This window comes from Mirounga leonina, unplaced genomic scaffold, assembly GCF_011800145.1.
Source record: "Mirounga leonina isolate KUSES-001 unplaced genomic scaffold, KU_Mleo_1.0 Mir_175, whole genome shotgun sequence".
NCBI lineage: Eukaryota > Metazoa > Chordata > Mammalia > Carnivora > Phocidae > Mirounga > Mirounga leonina.
This window is the reverse complement of record NW_023270453.1, coordinates 10,279,857-10,305,940: the sequence shown is the minus strand read 5'-3', so window position 1 is coordinate 10,305,940 and position 26,084 is coordinate 10,279,857. Positions and strand designations below refer to the sequence as shown.

Below are 26,084 nucleotides of genomic sequence, written 5' to 3'. Positions count from 1 at the left end.
TTTATTTTTAATAGAAGCAAGCTTGCTGGTGGTTAATACATAACCTATCTTACATAGCACTAATCTTTTCATCACCAGTAATCTAGCTGAATAAAGTACCAACGTTGCACACCATCTTATTTGGTCCACTTTCTTTATGGTTCCCAAAACATAGGACACCTGCTACTGACCTTATTCTTTCTAGAATAAAGACTGAAGGTGAATTATTATCACAGCTGATTTTCAGATATTCTCTGCCTTGTGCATGATATACATTAGAATGATCCCTGGCTCCCTCTAACAATTTAAAACTTAGAAAGAACGTAAAAATAACAACAACTGTAAACCATTCTCCCCAATGTAGAATCAAAAGTAATGGCATATCAAACAATGATAAAGATGGCAATGAGGGTGGGAAAATGGGGAAACAGAATTAAGTGGAGTTTGGAAACTTCTTTTAATTAAAAGTTTACTTCTTTTCAAATTCTAACGGCTCTTAGATGCATTTTAGAAATTTTAGTAATAGTGGTCACAATCATTTCTTCTGGATTGTGTAAGGCCACCTTGAAATGAACACCTGGAAAGAAACTGGAAACAGTGGTTCTTGTGATTCCTTTCTGAGTTGCATAAGGGCTTTTGTTAATCCTGCTGCACACACATGGGTAAAACCATAAACACTGCCTCACACTGGGCCAGGCCATGTCAACCTTTTCCATCCTAACCAGCTTTAAGCCTATACTAAAAATGCTTATTCTACTGGACTCCATGGGCTGCCCTGGAATAGACCCCCAGGTGAGCTGACCCAGGCACCCAGGAAAACCACGCAAACCCAGAATGCCGCAGGGAGAGCAGCACTACCACTAATATGCCCAAGAAACCGTCTCTGAGGCTGCTTCAGAAAGGACGAGGATGACCTTTGAAGACACAGATCTACACATTTAATAAATTTCCAAAACCCAAACCAAATAAAACACAGCCATGCCCAATCTAAATTACAACACTTTATTGCAGCATCGGCAAAGGTCAGATTTCTGAAGCTGGTGAAGATCGGGCAGCATTTCCATGTGAAATGTTACAACTTTACAAGTTTTGTTCTTATTTAATTCTACATGCAGAAACTGAAACATGGTAAAAGAAAAAATGCAAAATAGCTAGAAAAAAAGATGTAATCAAGTTGTAGCATACAGATGTGCTCTTTAACTAAACTTACTATGCCTATCGGAAAGCAAACGAAAGACAACTATCCTAATAAATTAACAGACTGCCAGAAACAGACTAAGAACCCTCATTTCTATTTAGTGGGGAGGAAAACAAAACAAAACAAAACAAAAACAAACGCAAAATAAAAGCTCTACTATTTCCATACTTTGTTTAGAGACAGAGGCTGTAAACCCATGAAGGTCAACAAAATCTTCTGATCCCGTTCTTGTTGGCCTTCGTCCATTTGCTGTGACATGCTGACTGGCACGCTGCTTGTTTTCAATGATACTTACAATGGGCTCAACTCTCCCTGTTCCTGGGCTGGTGTCAGACTCCCCTAAGCCATCTGAACTCATTCTCTTTGTATAGTAGAAGTCTTCACATTTCTCTTTTACCCCAATAGGCAATTTTGTATTACTGACTCTGATGGATAAAATGGATTTTTTTTTCTCCCTCATCCCTTGTTCCTCTTGAAACAAATTCCTAAACAAAAGCCTTCCTGGTGGATTATCTGGTATTTGGTTATCTTTCATCATTTTGTTGTCCTGCATGTAAGTTTTTACTAGAAGATTTTACTGCTTGCTCTATACTTTTCTACTGCAGTCCTGGAGCCCCCAATTTTATCTTCTTCCAACATGGGATGTTCAATTCAGAGACACTGTAACTCAAATCAAATTTAAAACTCAAGTTCATTTCCCCCATACCATTACCATCACAACCGTTTCTTCTCTGGCTCAGTCATCTCATTGACACTCTTCTTGGTGTAACTGCTCAGTAGTCAAGTTAACCATCTCATTTCTTGACTGCCATTCTCAAGAGAAGATTAACCCTCACGTGATTTCCATTACAAAAGGCCTTTCCGCCTTATCTGGAAGCGTCAGCTTGTTCCGGTGTTGGCAGAGGCTGCTGTTCCTGCCTCATGGCCCCAGCCTGTCCCAGGTTTAGATTCGCAACGCTCTAGACCGACATGCTGAGATGTGTCCACTGCTCTCATTCAATTGCTGGAGGACTCCACTATCCACAACATCAGATACAGGACCTAATGAAATGACACGTGCTGCTGGATCAACGTCTCCTGGAGGCACAAACAGGGCAACGTTAAAAAGCACTAGTACTGAGGGCAAACCTCTGGCAAGAAAAGGCCCCCTCAACAACCACCAACTGCGGTTTCCTGACGTCTCCCAGGCAAATCGGTGCTTCTTAAAGAGCACACGAACTCCTACTGGACTAAGAAACAACAGGAACAGAGGGGCACTAAAAAGAGCAATTCTGATGGTGATCAGACGGGTGGTCCTGGAATCTTGCCCATAACTACTTTCTAACGCGCTGAGTGTTTAGGGTTTGTGTAACAGTTGAACGGTGTCCCCCCCCCCCACCCCAATCGCCATGTTGAAGTCTAACGCCAGGACCTCAGGATGCGATCTTATTTGGAAAGGGTCAGTGCAGATGTAACTGGTTAAGAGGAGGCCACACTGGAGTAGGACAGGCCCCTAATCCAGTCTGTCCTTCAAAGGAGGATGCACTCAGAGGGAGAATGCCAGGTGAAGATGCAGGTGCAGGGATTGGCAGTGCTGCGGAAGCCAAGGGAGGGCCCCGAACAGACCCCCCCACAGCCGTCAGGAGGAGGCAACCCTGCAGACACCTGCCACCGAGGCAAGCAGTTCTGTGGCCACCGTCACCCAGCGTGTGCTGCTTCCTCTGGCAGTGCTAGCTAACAGTTCGTTGCTCACAAGAAAAGCTTACATGAGGACGAAACTGATTTCTAAGAATAAGAGGCGAATATGGAAAAGTGTATGTGGTGCCTGGGTTGCTCAGTCGTTAAGCATCTGCCTTTGGCTCAGGTCATGATCCCAGGGTCCTGGGATCGAGCCCCGCATCGGGCTCCCTGCTCAGTGGGGAGTCTGCTTCTACCTCTCCCTCTGCCTGCCGCTCTGCCTACTTGTGCTCTCTCTCTGTCAAATAAATAAAATCTTTAAAAAAAAAAAAAAAAGAAAGAAAGAAAAGTGTATCTTTGGCTGGATATATCTGTAACAGCACTGAACTGAATGGAACAAGGTCAATAACACAAGTATTCCCTGAGAGAAAGTTGCTCTCCTGAAGTCAAGACAAATGGTTTAAAGTATTTTTTTTTTAAAGATTTTATTTATTTATTTGAGGCAGAGAGAATGAGAGACAGAGAGCATGAGAAGGAGGAGGGTCAGAGGGAGAAGCAGACTCCCTGCTGAGCAGGGAGCCCGATGTGGGATTCGATCCCGGGACTCCAGGATCATGACCTGAGCCGAAGGCAGTGGCCTAACCAACTGAGCCACCCAGGCGCCCCTAAAATAGAGTATTTTAAATAAATACAATAAATGATAGAACAAAATGTCCAGTCTTTGATAAGATAAATACATCCCTGAATATAGTATACAGAATGTCATTTGACTACTTTATAGGCAAACAATCATTTGAGAGATTTGAAAATTTAAGAGCTCAAAAAATACTTACAGTATACACTTTGGATGAAATGCTATTCTACAAAGGACTCTATTTTACAACAAAAGTATCATTTATTTAACTTTACAGTAAGGACATAAAGAAAATACCTAATAAAAAATGCACATCTTGGGGTGCCTAGTTGGCTCAGTCGGTTAAGCGTCTGCCTTTGGCGCAGGTCATGATCTTAGGGTCCTGGGATCGAGTCCTGCGTCAGGCTCCCTGCTCAGTGGGGAGTCTGCTTCTCCCTCTGCCCTGCCCCCTGCTTGTGCTTGTGCACACTCTCTCTTTCTCAAATAAATAAAATCTTTAAAAAAATGCACATCTCCTGGGGCGCCTGGGTGGCTCAGTCGTTAAGCGTCTGCCTTCAGCTTAGGTCATGATCCCAGGGTCCTGGGATCAAGCCCGCATCAGGCTCCCTGCTCAGTGGGAAGCCTGCTTCTCCCTCTCCCACGCCCCCTGCTTGTGTTCCCTCTCTCACTGTGTCTCTCTCTGTCAAATAAATAAGTAAAAATCTTAAAAAAAAAAAGGCACAACTCCTTAAGATGGGTTAAAAAAGTCCAGTAGTATAACACCCTACTCAGAGTGTGATCTGCATTCTAGAAGCTCTGACATCACCTGGGAGATGTTAGAAATGAGCGAGAACTAGCAGTTTTTAATAAGAGTCACTAAGATTAAATTATGTATTTTAGGGGCACCTGGGCAGCTCAGTTGGTTGAGCAACTGACTCTTGATTTCAGCTCAGGTTAGGATCTCAGGACGGTGAGACTGAGCCCTGCATCGGGCTCCATGCTGGATGTGGAGCCTGCTGAGGATACTCTCTCCCTCTCTCTCTGCCCTCCCACCCCCCATCCCTGTTCGTGTGCACACTCTAAAAAAAAAAAAAAGTGTGTGTGTGTGTGTGTGTTTTAAAGTTGAAGGAGCACTGGTTTAATTCATACGGATTTTAGCACAGAAACCATATCAGCACTAACACCTGCCAAAGGTTTGAAGTTTCACAGTATTTTCAACACTGGCAGAGTGGAAAACAACCTTTTCTGCACTGGTTAACTGTTTTACTAGAACACTATTGCCATTTTAACGCATTCTAAGCAAATGCCTATGCTTTGTTAGGGTATCACTGCCCAGTGAGAAGGGCTGCAATTTTAATTTACAGCCTATTTTAAGGATCCCTTGTGATTAGAAAAACTTTTAAATCATTATAATTAATGCCTGGGAACCTATCAAAATCTGTTTTAATAACCAGTATCCAAATGAATTTCCCCTTATCTGCCATATAACATGGACAATATTAATAACTAATTTTTTAAAATAAACAGTAGCCAAGTTAAAGAGTCAAGTTGAAAACAGTTTCTCAGACCTGACTCAAGTTTTCTTCTCCCTCCTCTGTTTAGGAATTCACCTCGCAGCACGTTCTCCCTAAGGGATCTGAAGAACCACTGCTCTAGATACACATCTTTCTACTGTCTGGCCCAGTGTTAAAAATAGAAAATAAATAAAGAGCTGCCAAACCACCAGGAGATTCCACCCCACCACTTATGTTCCTTCAAACGACTACATTTCTTCAATTAAAACTTACGTTTAAAAAAAAATGGCAAAGAACATTTGGTGCTCGAATGGGTCAAAAACTTTTGTTTACATGATTGCTTGTTCCTCTCCATGTTCACTCACAACTGTATTACAAGAGCACTGGCTTTGAAAATACCATAATACTTTACAGAGAGCCACTTTTAAGAATGATGGACAAGGGGCGCCTGGGTGGCTCAGTCATTAAGCGTCTGCCTTCGGCTCAGGTCATGATCCCAGGGTCCTGGGATTGAGCCCCGCATCGGGCTCCCTGCTCGGCGGGAAGCCTGCTTCTCCCTCTCCCACTCCCCCTTCTTGTGTTCCTCTCTCACTGTTTCTCTGTCAAATAAATAAATAAAATCTTAAAAAAAAAAAAAAATGGACAAGTCAGCATTTTTTATTGAGTTATGATTTTAAGAATAGATTTAAAACAGGAAGAGATTGTAGCTCAAAAATTGGACTTTCACAAAATCAGGAAATGAGGAAAGAAGAGTTAGGGAGCAGAGCTTAGGGAAAAAAGTTTATTAAATGACTAAATACAGATTTTTACAAGTTTTTCTGTCCATTCAACAAATATTAACTGAGCATCTACTATGTGCTAGGCACAAGAGCCACAGAGGAGTTATAATAGAAAACAAGGCAAGACTTCATTTCTGCCCTCAATCTTCAGTCTCATGGGGGATAAAGACAAGGTAGTAGATGATTACACAGGACAAGGTCTGTAGAAATACAGCGAGCAAGGGCAGCATATATGCACCAACCTTCGTCAGACTTGAGAATATCAAGGTAAGATCTGAAGGAAGAGCAGGAGATATCCAGAAGAAAGTTCCAAACAGAGAACACAACTAGAAGGACTAAAAGACCAGCGTGGTTGGGAGTAGAGGAAGAGAAAGAGATAATAAAGCCAATAAGGTAAACAACCGCCCCCCTCCCCCCATCATGTAGGGCCACGGTAACCAAGTTTAGGAGTTTGGACTTTATCCTACAAACCATGAGGAGCCACTGATGGGTTTTAAGCAGAAGAGTTCACTTACTCAGACAGCAGATGTGCATATTAGAAAGAACAATGCAAGTACAGCAAAGAGAATGAACTGGAAGGGGTTGATACTGGAGACTGAGAAGCAGATCAGGGGGCTGCTGGCAACAATCCAATAAGAGGTGATAGTAGCTTGATCTGGGGGTCTCAGCAGCGGAGGTAGAATAAAATAGGCAAGTGTGAGAGGCATTCAGTAGTAGAATCAAAGGATTTGTTAATTAACTAGACACAGAAACTGAGGGAGAGAATAGTCCAAACTTAAACCTCCTTTTCTAGTGTGGACAACTGGCCCAGCAGTGCCTCCACTCAGCTGAGCCAGAGAACAGAGGAGGAGAGAAGCCTGGGGGCAGGGACACACCTTCTAGGTGGTTGTTTAGAAGACCAGTGAATGAATATACAGTCAGAAACTAAAACGTGTGAGCTGAGCTGGAGCAATGGATGGTAAGTTTGCCACAGGAGGGAAGGACACCTCCATGGAGAGTATACAAGAGTAAGAGAGGAGGGCCTAGGACTGACCCTGAGGGACATGAGCGTCTCCAGGCAGAAGCAAGCTCATAACAAAGTCAGGAGACAGGAGGAGGAGTCAAGGAGGGAAGAGAAAGACCTGAAGACAGGACAGCTATGTAAGTCCAGGGAAGAGAGTATGTCAAGAAAAAGAGGGTCCACATGCTGAGTGAAACACTGGGAGGCACAGCTGGAGGCAGAGGGGAGGGAAGGAGGGCAGCAGACTGCAGTCAGCCACACCAGTGAGAGGTGAGGAAGAAAGAACAAATATGGCCAATCCTTTCAAGTTTGGTTTACTAGGGGCTGGAAGGAGGGAAGGAAAACAAGAAGTTAACGAAGAGAATTCTAAAACACAACTGAATAACTGGTACCAAACTAAGAAAAGCGTACCTTTATGTTCATCTGTTACACATCTATTAGCATATATAAGTTTACACATCTGCTTTCCCCTATTTTTTTCCTATTGCTTAAGAAATGCCTGGTACTTAATTAACTTTCAATGAATTTTAAAAAAAATATATGACTTGGACAGAATTAGCTCTTTCAAATACCTATGCTTAGTTTTCCCACTAGACTATAAGCTTGAGCATAAAGACTTGTTCTTTTTGTACTTTTAATTTGCCACAGTGCAGGACTGAACCCATGGTAGGTGTGGAATGAGTGAAAGCTAAGGGGGGCATATCGTACTCCAATTATGTATCAAATGTCAAAGTTACTGATTCTTAAATCCACCCAAACATTTAAAAATGGGGAAAAATTAGGAAAATACACTATACTTGCATTATGTGACTAAAGAAGGGATTAGGTATTAATAGAAATTATGCCGTTCAGAGATGTGAAGCTGTAATACAGAAAGGTGAAGCTGGTGGAAAACATCAAGATAAAAATATTCTAATAGTTCTGTTTGCCAACCACGAGACAAGAAGAGAAACGGGTATTATCAAGACACTGATATATATTTAAAACTCTGTAAGAAAATGTAAAGAGCAGAAAACTAAAATTTTTATGGCTTGTTAAAACTACCTATGTTCTATGTTTTAGTGGCAATAAAAGGTTTTATTAAAGGGCTTTAATGAAGCTTGGATAATTAAAAATAACCTAGTATCTTATGCCTCATTAGATGGATTTGTACATCAGTTCTAGCTTGGATTTCTAAAAACACTACACTCACTAGATGTTAAAAAACAGACCCTAAACTGTCATGACAAACCAATGTGCTAACCTGTAATCTGACTAGAGCTGTCTGAGCGTATAGGTCAAAGAAAAATGTTATCAGGAACACACAAACATAGAGTGAGTACAAGACAGAGATTTGCACTTTCCCAGCACTGCTGTCTACAGTAATGAACTATTCCGCTCCCCATCCCTAGCACACTTCCTCCCACACCCAACTTGCCTGCCCCTGACAGCAAGGTGACATCTTGGGACTGTTGTATGTCCTTAGCCTAAAACACCAATACCCTGAAGGAGATCAGTAAGTAAGAGCAGCAAGGCCAATGTCATCTTTGATTATAACCCAACCACAAGACAGAAAATTGAGTTGATGGTATGGGTCTTTAGATCAGATCCCAGAAAACTTAAATTTTCTCCCTTAAAAGAAGATGAATAAGGTCTTTTTAGGAATCTTCTATGTGAAATTCCTTATGGAATTGTAACTATTTCACTTTAAGCAACTCAAGTTTAAGTAGAACTGGCATGGATCCCAGCAGGACATTCTATAATTAAAAACAAACAAAATACCTCAAAACAAACTCAGCCTGCAGGGCTTGAAAGTCTAGGAAATAGGTTTTGAGTTTTTGTAAACATTACTCAACACTGACCTAAAAAATTCTAACACAAAAGTGTGTGATTTCTCTCAAACTCATCTATAACTAGTCATCTCTGTGAATGCAAAAAAGAAAATTAAAGAATCCAAAGAAGTCCACTCAGAGAGTGAAAGCCAAGATCAGTGTGGCTGAAATTAAAAAACAAAAAACTGTAATTATTTTATAAATACGTTTTCTTTTCTCAAATGCCTACAACTCGAAGACTTCTCTATTTTGCTAAAAATTAGGCCTTTATCATTAAGTATAATCTAGAACTATCTAATTTATTCATACAGACATCATGAAAAACAAGTAGCTAAAGGAGAAAAAAAAGAGACCATCTTACCTCCCACCAGTCTTAAAGATTAGATCCGCATTAGGTGCTCCCTTCGGATGTTGGTAACGAGGCCGCCGCTCCCGATTGGTGTTTGCTGGAGCTGGGCGCTGGGCAAGAGACTGCAGCATTTCTGTAACCAGGAGCAAAACAGAAAAGGTGGTTAACTGTGGTAAATGCACTCCCCTCTATGAAGCAAATAAAACCCTAGGGAGATCAAGTTTATTAGTTCAGTCAAGTAGGTGATTAAAGAAAAATAACAATTACACAGACTGCAATAATTAAGAAGTCCTGAAAGAGCACATCAAGAGAGGAGACATGCTCTTTAAGCATTTAATATCCAATATCCCCCCGTACTGTCAATCTGGCCACTACATAAGTGTGAAGCGGTAAAACAGTATGAGAAGCAGTCTAGTTCAACAGCTACAAACACAGCATCTGGAGCCAGACAATACTGGTTCAAATCCCAGCTCTGCCACTTACTAGCCATGGGACTGCGGTTCATTTCCCTAAATGTCAAATGGGGATAATAATAAGCACTTATCTCCTGGAATTGTGGTGAGGGTTAAGTGCTTTGTAAAAATACGTAAGTCAGTGTCCAGCCCATAGTAATAAGCACTTATGCTGAGTGTTAGCTATTATTACTGATTGTTAAAAATGTTGGGTATCTACCAGAAGAGATTCTAGAAGAGAGATTCAAAGGTCAAAAACCAAGTATTTATTTAACAATCTCTCTTGCACAGAAAGCAGTCTGTCAGTACAGTGCTATATAAACAGCCATGTTATGGCTCTAAAATCTGGGGGCCACAAAAACACCAAGAGGCTGGCTTATGAAGTTCGTGGACTCTATACATAAGGTTCCACTTAGTTGAAAAGTGCTGGGTACATCTGCACGAAACCAGAATCTTAATTTGGGTACACCCTCAAATCTGAAGAAGCATGGGGTCTTTGAGACAGGACTCCCAAACAGACAAATGAGATAATAAATATGTGTTGAATTAATTGCTCACAGATGACTGGCAACATGAGGCAATTAAAAACTGATTATCATCTCAGTTGCAAACATAGCTCTAAATAGTACAGACTTTAACTGAATTACGGAGTTAGCAAAATACGATGAATATTACATTACTGTTATTTTGCAATTTAGATGAAGATAGAATGGAATATAAAAACAATTTCTTAAGCTAAATATTTACAAAGATGACATGAAAGGGAGGTGAGGGTAAAAACTCTTGATATTCTGTATTTAAAAATCCCAAAGAGCATAAAACTTTTCTACTTCTGTCCTATAAAGGATTGTTTACCTTGATAATCTTCTTGCTCTTGCCGTTCATTGATATCTAATGTGAGCTTTTTCATTCTCATCCTCTCTTCTTGTTCCGCCTGTTGCTGGTTCCAGTGATTTGCAGCAAGTTGGGAAGACATGGGTACATTAAGGATCTTAAACTGAGAAAAAATAAGAAAGAAATAACAAATGGCTTGAGAAAATTGAAGAAAAAAGATTTCAAATAAAATGCTAAGTAGAATTAAACAAATTTAGAAAAATAATGTCTTTCCTCTAAGTCAATAAACACAGTATCATCTAAGAACATAAACAGATAATAGTCTTAATCTTCTAGAGACAAACCCACTGGGTTGGATAGAAAGTGGAAGACCATCAAGTTCAATCTCAAGAAAAGTAGAAGCTCCTCTTTCCTGCACTCTGTCTGGAAGCTCTCATCTAGCAACAGGGTATCAATTTCCATCATAAAGACCTTATAATTGTCAAAAAGACTTTTATATAGCAAGCTGTAACCTTCATCCTTTTCATTTCTATCCTCTGGAGCCAGTTCTGGCCTCCTGGACGATACAGATCAAATCTACTCCATCTTTAGTACCGACACACCTTCTTACTTCTAAAGAGAGAATGCAAAATTGGAACAGAGGAAGAGTTAAGCAACTGCCCTACAAGATCTATTTCTCTGTTACGGGAGAGTCCTTATCTACGAAAAGTTTTGTTTTTAGCAGGATGTCCCTGGTTAGGATTGTGCAAGGTACACAAACCTAGATAGAATCTATGAGTTTAAGGGCTCCCTGGAAATCGTTGAGTAACCTACATAACTATGTGAACACAAAATGGAAATTCTCTCTGCTGTGTATAATGTGCACACCTCAGTTAAGAGACTTCCTCTAATACTCTGGGTCAAGGGCATGCCTGATGAAAGAAAGGACACAGAGACCTGTGCTCAGGATCCCAGACTTCTCTGGTTGATCTATGCCACTTTGAATGCTTGCATCCTTGAAATTATTAGTAAAGCTTAACACTGTGTAAGTCTCTAATTCATCTGAATCTGATTTGACAATCTCATTCTTCATATTATCTCAGATGTCCTCTCTTTTGGTATTCGCTTTTATATGATGCACTTTAGTCAGTCAATATTCCTCTTAAAATGTAATACCCAGAACACTAAATGCACCAGCTCAGATACACTAAGGTGAAAAATACTAAGTGTGGGTGTGAAACATCTACAAACCCAACTAACTACATTTTTATCACAGTAGATAACCAAGTATCTCCTATATCAAAATAAAAATATGTTTAAGGTAGTCCATTTGGCTACAAGCCAGAAGACTTCACCAACCTCACCCATTCTCCCCAGTGAGGTTAGTTTGATTTAATGTGCTCTTAGTGGTCAAGGACAGACTCCTTGCAACTATCCATCCCTTTCTATTTTATGACTTCAAAACCATCTCTTAAAGAAAAAAACACATACACATACAATCAAGAAAACCTCACCGCAATCAAGATAATGAGCATGTCTCCATTACCTCCAAAGGCTCCTCTGTCCCTCTGTAACCCATCTTTTCCTCTACCCCACCCCCAGGCAACTGCTAACTTGATTTCTGTCACTACTGATCACTTTGAACTTTCTAAAATTTTATGTAAGTTGAATCATACAATACGTATTTTATTTTGCCCAGCTTCCTTTATTTCCCACAATGATTCTGAGATGCATCCATGTTACTGTATGCATGAATAGTTTGTACCTTTTTATCGTAGAGCAGTATTTCTTTGTATGAATGTACTGTAATTTGCTTATCTGCTCACTTGCTGATAGCCCTTGGGGTTTCTATTTTAGGTTATTACAAATACATTTACAAACGTTTGTGTGGACATAGGTCTCCATTTCTCTTAAATGCAAAATGCTAGTAATGAAAAGCTGGGAATAGCTGGTGTATTTTATTTTTATTCTTTTTAATTTTTTTAATGATTTTATTTTTTTAAAGTAAGCTCTATACCCAAAGTGGGGCTTGAACTCATGACCCCGAAATCAAGAGTCACATGCTTTACCAAGTGAGCCAGCCAGGCACCCTGTGGTGTGTTTTACTTTTCAAGAAACTACAAAAATATTTTCCAAAGTATTTGCACCATTTTACATTCCACTAGCACTGGTTCCTCCACACCCTTGTCAACACTTGGGATGGCCAGTCTTTTTAATTTTAGCCATTCTAGTGAGTATATAATGGTATTTTCACTTTGGTTTTAATTTTCATTTTCCTCATCACTAAAATCATCTGTTTTAAAATTCAATCTAGAATTATGCTAGAAGTTGATATAAGTTTACCGGATTGTACTATTTTCACAATGTACTTTTCCCTTGCTCTTTGAACAAGGAAATTACTTGCCCATTATGAATCTTTTGATTACTGTCTCATTCTGAAAGACTTTTTCTAAGTTTAATGACAACTGCTTTATAATTACATATAGAAGTTATTTCAGTCTTTGAGGATATAATTTGTTTTTAACTAAAGACTGGGACTCATTTAAAGTAGATAAATTATCCCTTTCGACACTATCTAATTTTACCCAATCTTCAACTTAACCTTCCAGGTTGAAATCTTCCTTGTTGATAAAACTGAAAGTGAATAGCTGGTTTTTGTTTTGTTTTGTTTTCCAAAAATCTCTCCACAAGCAGTGGGATTACCCTTCCTTGTTCTTATGACCCTGAACATAGCCTTTTAAAAAGTACTTCCTCTTGTCAACTATACTTCAATTAAAAGAAAAAGCATTTCCACATCCTCTTTACATCTCCTTTAAAAACTGCTAGTTATAGGGGCACCTGGGTGGCTCAGTTGGTTAAGCGACTGCCTTCGGCTCAGGTCATGATCCTGGAGTCCTTGGATCGAGTCCTGCACTGGGCTCCCTGCTCGGCAGGGCGTCTGCTTCTCCCCCTGACCCTCCCCCCTCTCATGTGCTCTCTCTCTCTCTCATTCTCTCTCTCTCAAATAAATAAATAAAATCTTTAAAAAAATAAATAAATAAAAATAAAAACTGCTAGTTATAGACTGTTTATTTCTAAATTTTACTATATATGGTCTGAAGACGGTCCATTTCTCCTTCATCCACAATTACAAATTCTGTGTACCTACATCTCTAAATCCAGGTGCTATAAACTATTGGTAGAGAAAAGCTGAATTAAAACGGACACTGAAGGGGCGCCTAGGTGGCTCAGTTGGTTAACCGTCTGCCTTTGGCTCAGGTCAAGATCCCAGGGTCCTGGGATCGAGTCCCACATCGGGCTCCCTGCTCAGCGAGTAGTCTGCTTGTCTCTCTCCCTCTGCTTGTGTTCTCGCTCTCACTTGCTCTCTCCCCCTCAAATAAATAAAACCTTAAAAAATAAAGTAAAAAAAAAAACAAAGAACCCAGACACTGTAAACAGAGGTGGGCCAAATTATTATGACAACAGAGACAGAGATGTCAAATTCTAGAAAGACCACAACAATGAGAACAATTTCCAGAATGATGACTTGAAGCAATTTTCCAATCTTCCCTTAACAGAATAATTGTGAAATCTGGTTAGCAGACATACCAGAGCTACAAATACTCAAATAAAATTTAATCTGCCAGTATAAATCAATAAAGACAGAGCTATATAAATTAATACATTAGTTTTAAAGATATAATTACACAGAAAAGAACAATGTCTGAAATACAGTAGGAATTCAATGTTTTAGCTGTTACTGTTATTACCACAATTACTTTCTTATTTGTATTATTAGTAAGAAATCTGGGCAATGTTGAGTACTATCTTCAGTGAAATACAAAATACTAGGTTTCAAGAATCACAGCTAAATTTTAAGTCACTCTGTTCCTAGTATCAAATAAGATGCCTTATTTGAGATGATAAGGATAAAGAGAGGTAAAAATCTGAGTTTCTCAAGGTAAATTACAGACTCCAATATTACAACGCTCTTACTTATTCAGTTAGGCTGCTTTTCCTCAATAGCTTTACAAACTGTTTTTAAACATGTATAAATATATGCAAACGCATAAAGAGTGACCTACTGTTTCACAAAATACTCAAGGCAAAGCAGCCCAATAAGAAAGGCAGACAATTTCTTGATCCCCATAAAATCACAAGCTGCAATTCTAAGATGCTTCTCTGTCACCACATTAACACACTCAGAGAAAACAAGGTGGCCGTTTTTTTCCCCTTACTGGGTTTCTGATAAAAACATCTGAACTGTCCTTCATAATTTAGTACTGAAGAGACTAATAATGATGGTACTTACCACACTAATCAAACAGTATAAAACATTATTTCATAATGATTTGATCAAAAATGTGAAAAATATAGGTTTCTATTCATTTATAAGACTGACTTGAGACAAGTTCTACAAAAGAAAATGTTCTCAAGTGCTTAAAAGGGATATGAAAGAGGGCACCTGAGTGGCTCAGTCAGTTAAGCGTCTGCCTCTGGCTTGGGTCGTGATCCCAGGGTCCTGGGATCGAGTCCAGCATCGAGCTCCCTGCTCAGCGGGGAGCCTGCTGCTCCCTCTCCCTCTGCCCCCTGGCTCATGCTCTCTCTCTCTCACTCTATCTCAAATAAATAAAATCTTTTAAAAAAAAAAGAATATAAAAGAGATAGTAATAAATACAGAGAGCACAAGAGACCAATTTCCTGATGCCACCCTCACCAAGTGCCTTTATGTAAAGCTACCAAAACATTTTTAAAAAAGTTACTACTTTATAGCAAATTAGATGACAAAAAGCTTGAAGTCACTCAAACCAGATTTTCTGGAATACAATAATTGCAATAAAGGTGATTTAGGTTGTATTTTAAAGTTATTTCATAATTGTAGTTGAAACTGAAATACACACACACACAATCCCAAGTATCAATTGCTCCAGTCAAAAGATATATAAAACAAATGATGACTCCTTATAAATATTAACTGCAAAAAAATGGGTTGTTTATGAGTATTAAGCTATAATAAATATACTGCACATTTGTTTAGAGCAATCAAAAAAGCTCTTTAGAACATTATATAATGGTTCTATTGAAAACCCTGTTTTAATGATCAAAACATTTTATTTCAATTCATTATTCTAATTCATAAATGTTTAAATCTAGAAAAATAAATCATGACTAGCATTATGCTCTTTTCTTTTCAACTACTCATTTCATTGGTACAAACTTTTATTTTCCTAATGACTACAGAAGAAAATTATTTCTGAGCACAAATCTGGTGCACAAAGAGATCATTCACTTAAGAACTAAAGATTCCTATAAGGCAAAACATTTAATATTTCTAAAAAAAACGGTTGCACCAGAAGGGCCAACACCCAAAAGTTAAATAAAGAAATAAAAATCAGAACAAAATAACTTTCTTTTTCAGACCACAAAGTCCCAGTGATGTTTCTTCAAATAATGTTCTTAAAATTGAACATTCTCCAAAATTCCAAATAAAGTGTATGAGTTGAAAATTTACTTAATAACCAAGTACTCTGAGCTCTCGTTTCATGCTTGCTAATATATTTTTAGTAAAGTTCAATAAAAATGTTTCCTTAAAAATTAAAATTTCACATTTTAAGAAATAAGGAATTCCAATCCTCATTTTGTGTAAAATTATATAGTATATAATCTCTGTCTACTTTAAACCCAAAATATTCCTTCTAAAAAATAAACACTTAAGTTTTACTTTGGTCGATACAATTTAGAATTTAGGACTGCTGAAATGAATTTATTTTTCAAAGTTCAGAAGTTTCTTAGGGTAGGCTATGGTTTAATTTATGACTGCATGTCTAAAAAGGTCAAATGGGGCATATGAATTGACAAAGTTAAAATGAATTTTCACATGTACCTCACAAAAGAGAGGGACAAATGAAGAAAACGGATTATTTAAATTTTGTGCAATTTGATCTTCACAGAAAGATATTCCTAAGCCCCTTTTAGATAAGAAAAATGGTTTGGGGCACCTGGGTGGCTCAGTCAGTTAAGCGTCTGACGTCAGCTCAGGTCATGATCTCAAGGTCCTGAGATTGAGCCCCATGTGGTGGGGCTCCCCACTCGGTGGGGAGTCTGCTTGTCTCTCTGTCCACCCCCCACTCCACTCATACTTTCTCTCAAATAAATGAAATCTTAAAAAAAAAAAAAAAAAAGATAAGAAAAAAGTATGCCAGTAATACAAATGTTCAGTAGCTGCACTGGATGGGAACCAGTGCATATCTAACTGAAGTTGCCAAGTACTGCCCTTCACAATAAAAACAAAAAACAAAAAAACAAAAAACTCTCTCTTGTGCCCAGAAAATCTGGTATGGGGTGGGGGAGGAGCTAAGAGCTTTTAAAGAAAACCAAGAATGAAGCAGACCTAATATGTAATGACTGAAATAGAACAATGAGACTCAGACAATGAAGTAGTCCCTAGGAAAGAAAAGCAAAAACTCTGGGCTTTGAGAATCCTGGGAACCAGGATGAACTAGCAGTTTCAGGTGCTCTGAGGAGAGCAGTTTTGCAAAGATCTTGATTCAACACCAAGTTTAGGGTCTTGATTTAAAAAACCTCTTATTTTTCTAGGGACTGAGTGGAGGACGGGGGAGCGGGGGGATTGCCAGAGCTCAAACCTGGCCTGAGGGTGGGCAAAGGCAGAGCTCCCCTAAATGCACAATAACCCCAGAGGCCGGGATGGACAGAAGGCTGGGACTGGAAAGGAATGATGAAGGCAGTGTTTCAAAGACACAGCAGTGCCCTGAGCCTGAGCCAAAGCCAAAGCCATACAACATGATGTGACATCTTCCCCGGCCCCCCTTCCCAGGATTCTAATTGGTGCATGGTTTTTGGATCTGGAGATTTCCTTGCAATACAGCAAAATAATGGTATCCTGGACAACCCTGAGCCTCTGAGTATTTGGGGGTCATATCTTGGCAGCTGTCCTGGTGGGGAGGGAGCACTCTATCCCTTCCATCACAGGTGACATCCCATTAGACGTCCTGCACACCATGCCCTTCAGCCCAGCAGGCTCCCTACCTCGCTCCCCACCTGTCTCTCTCGAGCCTCTATCTTGCTGCATTTCCCCCAACCCAACCTTATGTATTTACTCACTGTCTGCCTCCCAGCACTGGAATGAAAACTCTCCCCCCTCCCACCCTCCCTGCCCAGCGGAGGGACTCTGGTGACTGCTGTATATTTTGCACCTGGGACAGTGCCTAGTGCATAGAGAGTGAACAACAAATTACCTGGGACATGACTATCTGAATGAATACAGAAGCCAGGTATTAGACTTGTCTATAATAAGTGGTGGTAGCTACCATATTTCACAGAATCTAACGTTCCCTTAATTTTAAGAAGCTCCATTGCTTTACACACCACTGAAACAAAATAATGCTGCCAATTATCACAAGAGCCCATCAATGCTAGGAGGCAGCTTGATTTCAGAAATGTTAAAATTTGGGAGAACTTTTATAGAATTGGTAATGGGTGATATATCCTAGAGTTGTGTCTGAGAGCTGGGGTTTTTTTTCTTCATAGCACATTGCACTCTCTGCACATATATTCGTTTATTAACCTTGGCAGGATGTGAACTCACGAGGGCAGGGACTTTATCTTATATAACACCATAGCCTCAGTACTTGGTATTTGGCATGTAGTAGATGCTCAATAATCAATAAATATTTGATGCATGAATGTATGAATCAGTTTATGAATCCCTGAAGTAACAGCTTAGCAGTAAGGGAAATGATTTTGAGGGCCGTCTATAAGATAAGGGAAAGAAGGGGGAAGCAGTATAAGGAGAATGGAGAAGGATTAGAGGTCAGAAAACAATGATTTTTCAAGAGAAATCTTAACTGAAAATTTTCTAGAGCTGTATCTGTCAACATCCTCCTTTCCTTTCCCACCCTGAGCTTACTTATGAAACCTTCCTCCTGAAAGTCAAGGTATTTATATATTCTAACAAATATTTATGAATTTATAATTTAAATGTCCTTTCCTTTAAAAAACATCCATTCAATAGAAGTCAGATGTGTCTTCCATACATATAATAAATAATTTCTACCACTGATACCATACATATAATAAATAAAATTATTTCTACCGCTGAATACTTTCCATGTTTCCAACTCTTTTCCCTCATAGGCAAAAGATAACTTAGAACCTACAAAACAGTTATAACTAACAATCAATTGTGAATACACAGAGGACAGTTCCTTACCTGCTGTTTATTGCCTTTTCTTGTTAACATGACAAACGGCATTGTGTCTGCAGACTCCGCTTCTCCCTCCCCACCACCGAGTGGAGGCCCTTTCCTCAGCTGGCTTTTGAGATGCAAGGGAATAGCAACATCAAGCTGGTGCACTTTGACAGATTCACCACTTCGTTGCTTAAAGACAGAAATGAAAAAATATAAGTACTCCAAGGTACACATGGATATATGTAAATAAAAATTTTGAACAATTCATTCAGTTCCAAAGTTCCTAAAACACACCAATCACTGGAGCCAAAGTAATCTCTCTGACAGGTCACTGAAACAGAGTTGGCCCCTCCCCTGCCCCCAGCTCTTACATATATGGCTCGGCAGACCTCTGTGACTGGCTCCTGTTTATCACTGCAGCCTCCCCTAAGCCCAAACACACAATGCTGTAGGTTCTCCTAACTTCACCTGCTCCGGAAATGCATAACCACACAACACATCTTCCTTCACAATTACCATGTGTCACAAGTGCCTGCTTCTCTGAGAATCCTCCACCAGACTGGTGGGGTTCAGCACTGGACACACTTTCCCTGGTGTCCTCTAGCAGGGTTGTACTGCCCACAGGTGCTCAGTTAATGTTTAAGAATGAATGAAATCTATTAATGTTCAGATTAGCTTTATGTTTGGAAATACCCCAGTTTTTAACATTGACACTGCATTTATCAACCAATTATTTAAACAAACCTTCACTGAAGACTTACTGTGCATTAGGCTTTGAGGTACTAATCCTAAAAACAGTCTCTACCCTCAGAGAGCTCACAACTTAAGAGAGAGAAATCAATTAATTACAATTCATCCAAGTTATATATAACCTGTGTTGGGGGTGGAGTGACTATATATAGGCCTGGTTGGGAATGGGTGGATGCTGAGATTTCATAAAAGATTGAATAAAAATGGGATACTTGAAAATGTCTTTAAAGTTTCATATGATTTCTTATAAGCAAATGGTAGCAGAGCAGTCTGGGGGATATGGAGAGAATTTAGGAAGGGGAAGAACAGGTGCAAAAGCAAAGACATGAAACAGTATGGTGAATTTAGGGAACTGCACACAATTTCCTGTATTTGCTGAATGGAGCACAAATGAGGAAAGAGCTGAACTTGATTCTTCAAAGCTAAGCAGGTAATGCCGAAAGGCCATGAGGTTTTGAAATTGCTTTACTACAATTGAAATGATTTTTTGATAAAGGCTCCCTATTTGCAAGAGATTTCAAATCAAATAAAATGGTACTAAAGGTGTAAAGTTTTATTATTTCTAAGTTCCAATTTGTTAGAATTTGCTTTAAGTTCTCCCAGGTTTGTAAGATTTACAAGTACTTTTTACTTAAAATTTGAAAGGATCAGGTTAGATCACTCTTGATTTATAAATTAACTATTTTCTAATTATAAAATTAACATATTCTCTTTGTAAATTATTTAAATACAAAAATATATCAGACAATGTGTCCATACCAACCCCTTCTTCTACCCCCCTCCACCCACTCCAAGATGCAAAACCCAGTATCAATGGGGCATGTTCTTCCGGATTTTTCTTGAAAATACTAATATAAACATATAAATAAAAGGTGTAACTTTGCATATTGTTCTATACTACACACGTTTTTCTTCTTTTTGATTCCATGCCATGGGCATCTTTCTGAGTATATACAGAGCTAATTATATGGCTATGCCCTTATTTATATAATTAGTCCTCTATTGATAGTCTAGACTTTTTTTTTTTAAAGATTTTATTTATTTGAGAGAGAGAGAGATCGTGCACACAAGCCGGGGGAGAGGCAGAGGGAGAGGCAGAGGGAGAGGGAGAGGCAGAGGGAGAGGGAGAAGCAGACTCCCAGCCAAGCAGGGAGCCCAACCTACTGATACAAGGCTTGATACCAGAACCCTGGGGTCATGACCTGAGCCAAAGGCAGACACTTAACCAACTGAGCCACCCAGGCTATCTTTTGATTATCAGTGAGCTTTAGTATGATTTCACTTGTTTTTTCAACCAACAAAAAAAACCCAGGTCATTTATTTTTTTCTCATTGGCTTGCAGGATCTGTTGTTATATAGTACAACTATTAACCCTGCATTGTATAGACCATATATATATATTTTTTAATTTTATATTTATATTACATATATATACATATATATATGCCCTCCCCGCCCACCGGTTTGTCATTTCTTATGGCATTCTGTGATGGAAAGCAAAACAGCAAGGTGGCTGAGAACAGACTATACCACTTACTAGGCTTACGGCCTTAACCGTGGCTTTAAATGAAACACGGCACTAACAGTATCTGACAGCAAGGTATGAAGAATAAACATGGGAGTCTTAATGCAGTACTCAACAGTCTGAACAATTTTTAAGATTTCTGATAAATTTGCAATTAATTCTGGTGTGGAAATAAAACAGAAATTCAGCTTTATTTTTTTACTGACCATTCATTGAATAACCCATTTTCCCTCAACTGATTTATAATATTATCTTTACAGTGTTACTAAATTGCCATGTTTTAGGTCTATGTGAGACTCTCTTACTTCATTAATCTATTTACTGCTGTGTCAATCTACTACTGCGTGTTTAAAATGTTTTCTTTTTTTTTTTTTTTAAAGATTTTATTTATTTATTTGAGAGAGAGAGAATGAGAGACAGAGAGCATGAGAGGGAGGAGGGTCAGAGGGAGAAGCAGACTCTCTGCTGAGCAGGGAGCCCGAGGCGGGACTCGATCCCAAGACTCCAGGATCATGACCTGAGCCGAAGGCAGGCGCTTAACCAACTGAGCCACCCAGGTGCCCTAAAATGTTTTATTTTCTTATAGAGTATTTCATCCCCCACTTTCCAGAAGTTTCCTATTTTGTTTATTCTTACAGATACTTTTAAGAATAATTTTGTTAAATCTTAAAAAAAAACCAAGCCCTTTCTCTCGCTCAAATAAATAAAATCTTAAAAAAAAAAAAACCTTTCTGCATCCATCTCCCTGTTCTTCTCCAACTACCCCACCCCCAATCCCTCATTCCTGTCCCCTGCCAATCTTTCCGGTGGAATTGAATTATGACTACACAAAATCTAAGGACCTGATTTATGGAGAATCAATATCTTTTATGCTACTGGGTCTTCCTGTGACAACTTTATCAAAAGAAAGAAACTCCTTATGGCTGTTTGCTTTGGGTATCTGACGGTGTTTGAAAATTAGTGCCTGGATAGAGGATTAAGTTTTCTCCAATACACTAAACACATACGCATAAATGTGAATTCAAGCTTCTCTCTTCTCTGATCACATCCTCCTGTCCTTCCAGCTTGCTTCTTCAAGAACTCCCAATAAACAATAATTATTGGACCATATCAAAAGACTCTATCTTGACTCCATCAACTTTTCTACCTACTTTCTAAATGTTAGGGGCTCCTCAGGAGTCTACCTTGAACCTGCTATTCTTCTCTCTCCAAACTTTTTTTTTTTTAAAGTAGGTTCCATGCCCAGTGTGGAGTCAAACTCTGGGCATGGAACCTACTTGACCCTGAGATCAAGACCTGAGCTGAGATCAAGAGTTGGACGCTTAACTGACCGAGCCACCCAAGCACCCCCTCTCTCCAAACTTTATACGTGGATGGCTCATTTATTGCTACATCTATACATACGCTCTAACAACCACTCCACTTATGTTTCTCTTTTGATCTCTGACATTTCCATTTTGGCACCTCACAGGCTTCTCGAACTTAACAAAGCCAAGTGGAACTCTTGCTCACTCTCCCCTTATTTCCAACCAGAGATAACTAGCCAGTGGCCCAAGCTAAAAAACCGTGCTGTCCTTGACTCCTTGACCCACCACTATCTAATCAAGTGCTAAATAAATCTGGTTCACTCTCCTTCTTAAACAGCTTTTGAATCCAGACTTCATTCCCTATGCCCTGCCACTATTCTAGACAGACGATCATCATCTCTCACTAGGATTGCCAGCCTTTTAATCAGTCTCCCTGACACTCTCCTTGCTTTTCGTCTTGTCCCAGTCTAAACCACCTTTATATGAACCTATGGTTCATATAGGACTGTGCCATCCAAAGAAGACCCATCATAAATATCCATTCTCATACCGGGCCACACTCCCCACAGACCAACTAGGCTCTGGTAATAGGGGCTTCCTTTCAGTTTTTCCAACATTACACATCCTCTTCTGCCTCAGAACCTCTGACACATTGTTCCCATATTCTCCCAATTTTTCACCTAGATGGCTAGCTCCATTTCTGCCTGTCTTGTCTAAAATTCATGATCTTTGATTATCCTATCTCTAAAAAAGCATTCTGTTCTTTTAGTTCCTTAGCATTAGGCACAATTTGAAATTATGTAATTGTTTAGTTGTTAAACATGTACCTTCCCCACAAAACTATAGTCTCTGAGGGCAGGAACCAGGTCTGTTTTTATTTACTACTTTGTATAAGCCCACTGCACAGTGCTAGGCACACAGTGGTACTCAATAAATACTTATCAGACAAATGAACAGAGTCAATGGCTACTGACTTATGTAAGACAGGAAAAGTCTCTTTATGAAATAAGTTGTTGGGGCGCCTGGGTGGCTCAGATGGTTGAGCGTCTGCCTTCAGGTCAGGTCGTAGTCTCCAGGTCCTGGGATCCAGCCCCACATCGGGCTCCCGGCTCAGCAGGGAGTCTGCTTCTCCCTCTGCCTTTCCCCCTGCTTGTGCTCTGTCTCTCAAATGAATAAATTTTTTTTTTTAAGAAATAAACTGTTTATTATCTGTTTCTTTAAAGGCAGTATGATTATCTTATTTGATGACTTATGCTCCTAAATGACATGAATTTAAGACTTCATATTTCTAGATATATGAAGAAACTTTAATATATGTAGGAAGATGCAAATTGGCCTAATATACCTATGACACTAATTTGTACTTTATCATAGTTTTTGGCCTTGGTGGCATCCATGAAAGTAAAATCCAATATTTCTTCCCTAAAGGATTACTCCATCAGCACAGAAAGACTACAATCCCTTCCATCTTAAAAATAACCCTCTCCGGGGGGCCTGGGTGGCTCATTTGTTAAGCGTCTGCCTTCGGCTTGGGTCATGATCCCAGGGTCTTGGGATCAAGTCCCACATCGGGCTCCCTGCTCAGCGGAAAGCCTGCTTCTCCCTCTCCCTCTGCCCCTGCTTGCATTCCCTCTCTTGCTGTGTCTCTGTCAAAAAATAAATAAAATCTTTAAAAAAATAAAAATAAAAATAACCCTCCTCTTTTACCTCTAGTCACCTCTCCATTTCTCTCCCCTTTCTAGTAAAACTCAAGAGTCACTTGTCTCTCTAACTAGTATTTTCACTTCCTCCCTTCCCATTTTCCAATGAGCCTACAGCATGGGGCCCTCATACCCTATCTCAAAAGAAGCACTCTCCTCAAGTTACTAACAAGTTTAACAACAACCATAGAGAGGGTAGAAGTAAAGAGTCCACAGGATGTGACCTCTGATTACAGAAAAACATAATTAATCTAAATTGGGAAGATTGAGCTTTTTATAAAATCCAGTGTATTAATGTCAAGAATATATTAAACATTTCTTTAAACATCAAATGACCAATATTCCTCTAAGTATTTACAAACAAGTTATTCAAATTTTATTTTTTTATTTTTACTTTTTTAAAGATTTTATTTATTTGTCAGAGAGAGAGAGAGAGACAGAGAGCACAGGCAGGGGGAGCAACAGGCAGAGAGGGAGAAGCAGGCTTCCCGCTGAGCAGGGAGCCCGATGCGGAACTTGATCCCAGGCCCCTGGGCTCATGACCTGAGCCAAAGGCAAACGCTCAATCGACTGAGCCACCCAGGCATCCCATTCAAATTTTAAATCAAACTTAAGAATTTGGTATATTAAATTTCCCCAAATATTTATCGTTGGTAAAGTTTGAATCCTAAACAAACCATAAGTAAAAAGGTCTTAGAAACAGAGATAGGACTTCAGAGACAAAAGGCAGAGACCGGTACAATGAAATTACTCTGTTCTAAGCCTTATATTTACTACATTTTTTCCCAGCGTATCTCAAAGAAATGTTCAAATCAGGATCTGGGATGCGAGAAGTACTGGCAACTGCAAGCTGTACACACAGGAAAAAGCTGCTGCAGAGGCAAATGTTTAGATGTGGAGACCCTGGTGTCAACCAGAATGGAATGTGCTGCAGTATTCTGTAGTGAGAAGACACTCTGGAGGAACCGTTCATACCTGAAGATTTTCCAGCATCATTTTATCCAGAGCTTGAATGAAGTCCTCATCTTCCACACAAGGTACGTGCTTAAGTCCACCTCCCTTAATCATTACCTCCTTATTAAAACAAAACAAGAAACCAGACCAGAAATTTTAACTATCATGTTTTGAACGGCAGAGTCTTTTGTACTGATAACTTGGTTCAACGTAACTCAAGGAATGAGTGAGTAAAGTATGTAACATTATTACATGTTAACAAGAAAGTGTTAATACAGTAAAGTACTTAAGATAGGAAAACAAACAAAATGAATTCCAAAGGAATATTTTTCAAATAATCACAAGAAACACAACTTCAGTGGCTACAACTGAAATAATAATGAGAATGTGGAATGATTTCAAAAGCCAATTTTCAGCCATACATACAGTATTTTCTTCATCGGTTTCGTTCTCTTTATTGGAGTCTGTAAGGTAATCAGTATTCTCTTCCTCTTCCTCCTCACCTTCATCATCATCATTATCAGAACCCTCCTGAAATTATTTAACATTAGAAGATTAAAACATTTTGAAAAGGATCTCTATTTTATATGCCTTAAGATTTAAAAACTTCTGTATAATTGTTCATTATTCTCAAGTTCCAGCCTTTTACGCAGTCTGCCTACGACTCAGAGCAAAGTCAGCAGGCAGCATTAGTTAAAAACTAATGCACACCAGTAGCCAAAAACCCATCTCACTATCTTCCGCTCATCTAATAATACAAACATCCTTTGTAGAAATTCTTCCTTGAATTGCACAAGGAATGAGCTTCCTGAACCTTTTGTAGATTTCTCCTATTTTGAGACTGAATTTTTCATAGTAGTTCTTTAATACCCACCTAACTCTGAAAGTCAATAAATAGTTCAAATTTAACATGGTTAGCAGTTGAAAGCAAGAACACTAAATTTATAAAGCACTACGTTGTATAAAGCACCTCAGCTTGGAAGGTGCACTCACATACTTCATTTTGTTTGCTCTACTGAATTCTGAAGAAGGCAGGATAAGCTTTCATGTCCCCATTTTTATACATGAAAAAAACAAGGCTTGAGTTAGTTAAGTGACTTGCTCAAGGACACACTGCTTATTAAGCAGAGGAGCTAGACATTCTGACCCCTGAACTTCTCCCCATCCTCTCCTGTCAATGTCCCCACCTCCTCTTTTTTTTTTTTTTTAATTTATTCATGAGAGTCAGAGAGAGAGAGAGAAAGAAGCAGAGGCAGAGGGAGAAGCAGGCTCCCCGCCTAGCAGGGAGCCCAGTGCGGGACTCGATCCCAGGACCCTGGGATTATGACCTGAGCCGAAGGCAGACACTTAACCATCTGAGCCACCCAGGCGCCCTCCCACCTCGTCTTCTTCTTCTTCTTTTTTTTTTTTAAGATTTATTTATTTATTTATTAGAGAGAGAGAGAGAGCATGAGAGGGGGGAAGGGCAGAGGGAGAAGCAGACTCCCCGCCGAGCA

The 26,084-nt window shown here is 39.4% G+C and overlaps 1 protein-coding gene across 2 annotated transcripts in view; it reads right to left on the bottom strand.

The window, feature by feature from the left end:
- Positions 1 to 967: 967 nt before the first annotated feature.
- The window catches only part of UPF2 (UPF2 regulator of nonsense mediated mRNA decay), a 111,526-nt gene continuing 86,409 nt past the window's right edge, over positions 968 to 26,084 (bottom strand). Inside the window, exons 17-22 of one of the 2 annotated variants that reach the window (XM_035021654.1) lie at positions 25,015 to 25,119; positions 24,610 to 24,708; positions 18,374 to 18,541; positions 10,207 to 10,348; positions 8,912 to 9,032; positions 968 to 2,254 (exon numbers count right to left, since the gene is read on the bottom strand). In XM_035021654.1, the coding sequence (XP_034877545.1) occupies positions 2,245 to 2,254; positions 8,912 to 9,032; positions 10,207 to 10,348; positions 18,374 to 18,541; positions 24,610 to 24,708; positions 25,015 to 25,119 (645 nt within the window). In that variant the 3' untranslated portion in view covers positions 968 to 2,244. Of the gene's footprint in view, positions 2,255 to 8,907; positions 9,033 to 10,206; positions 10,349 to 18,373; positions 18,542 to 24,609; positions 24,709 to 25,014; positions 25,120 to 26,084 lie in introns of those variants that run through there. The other variant, XM_035021655.1, reaches the window with a different exon arrangement.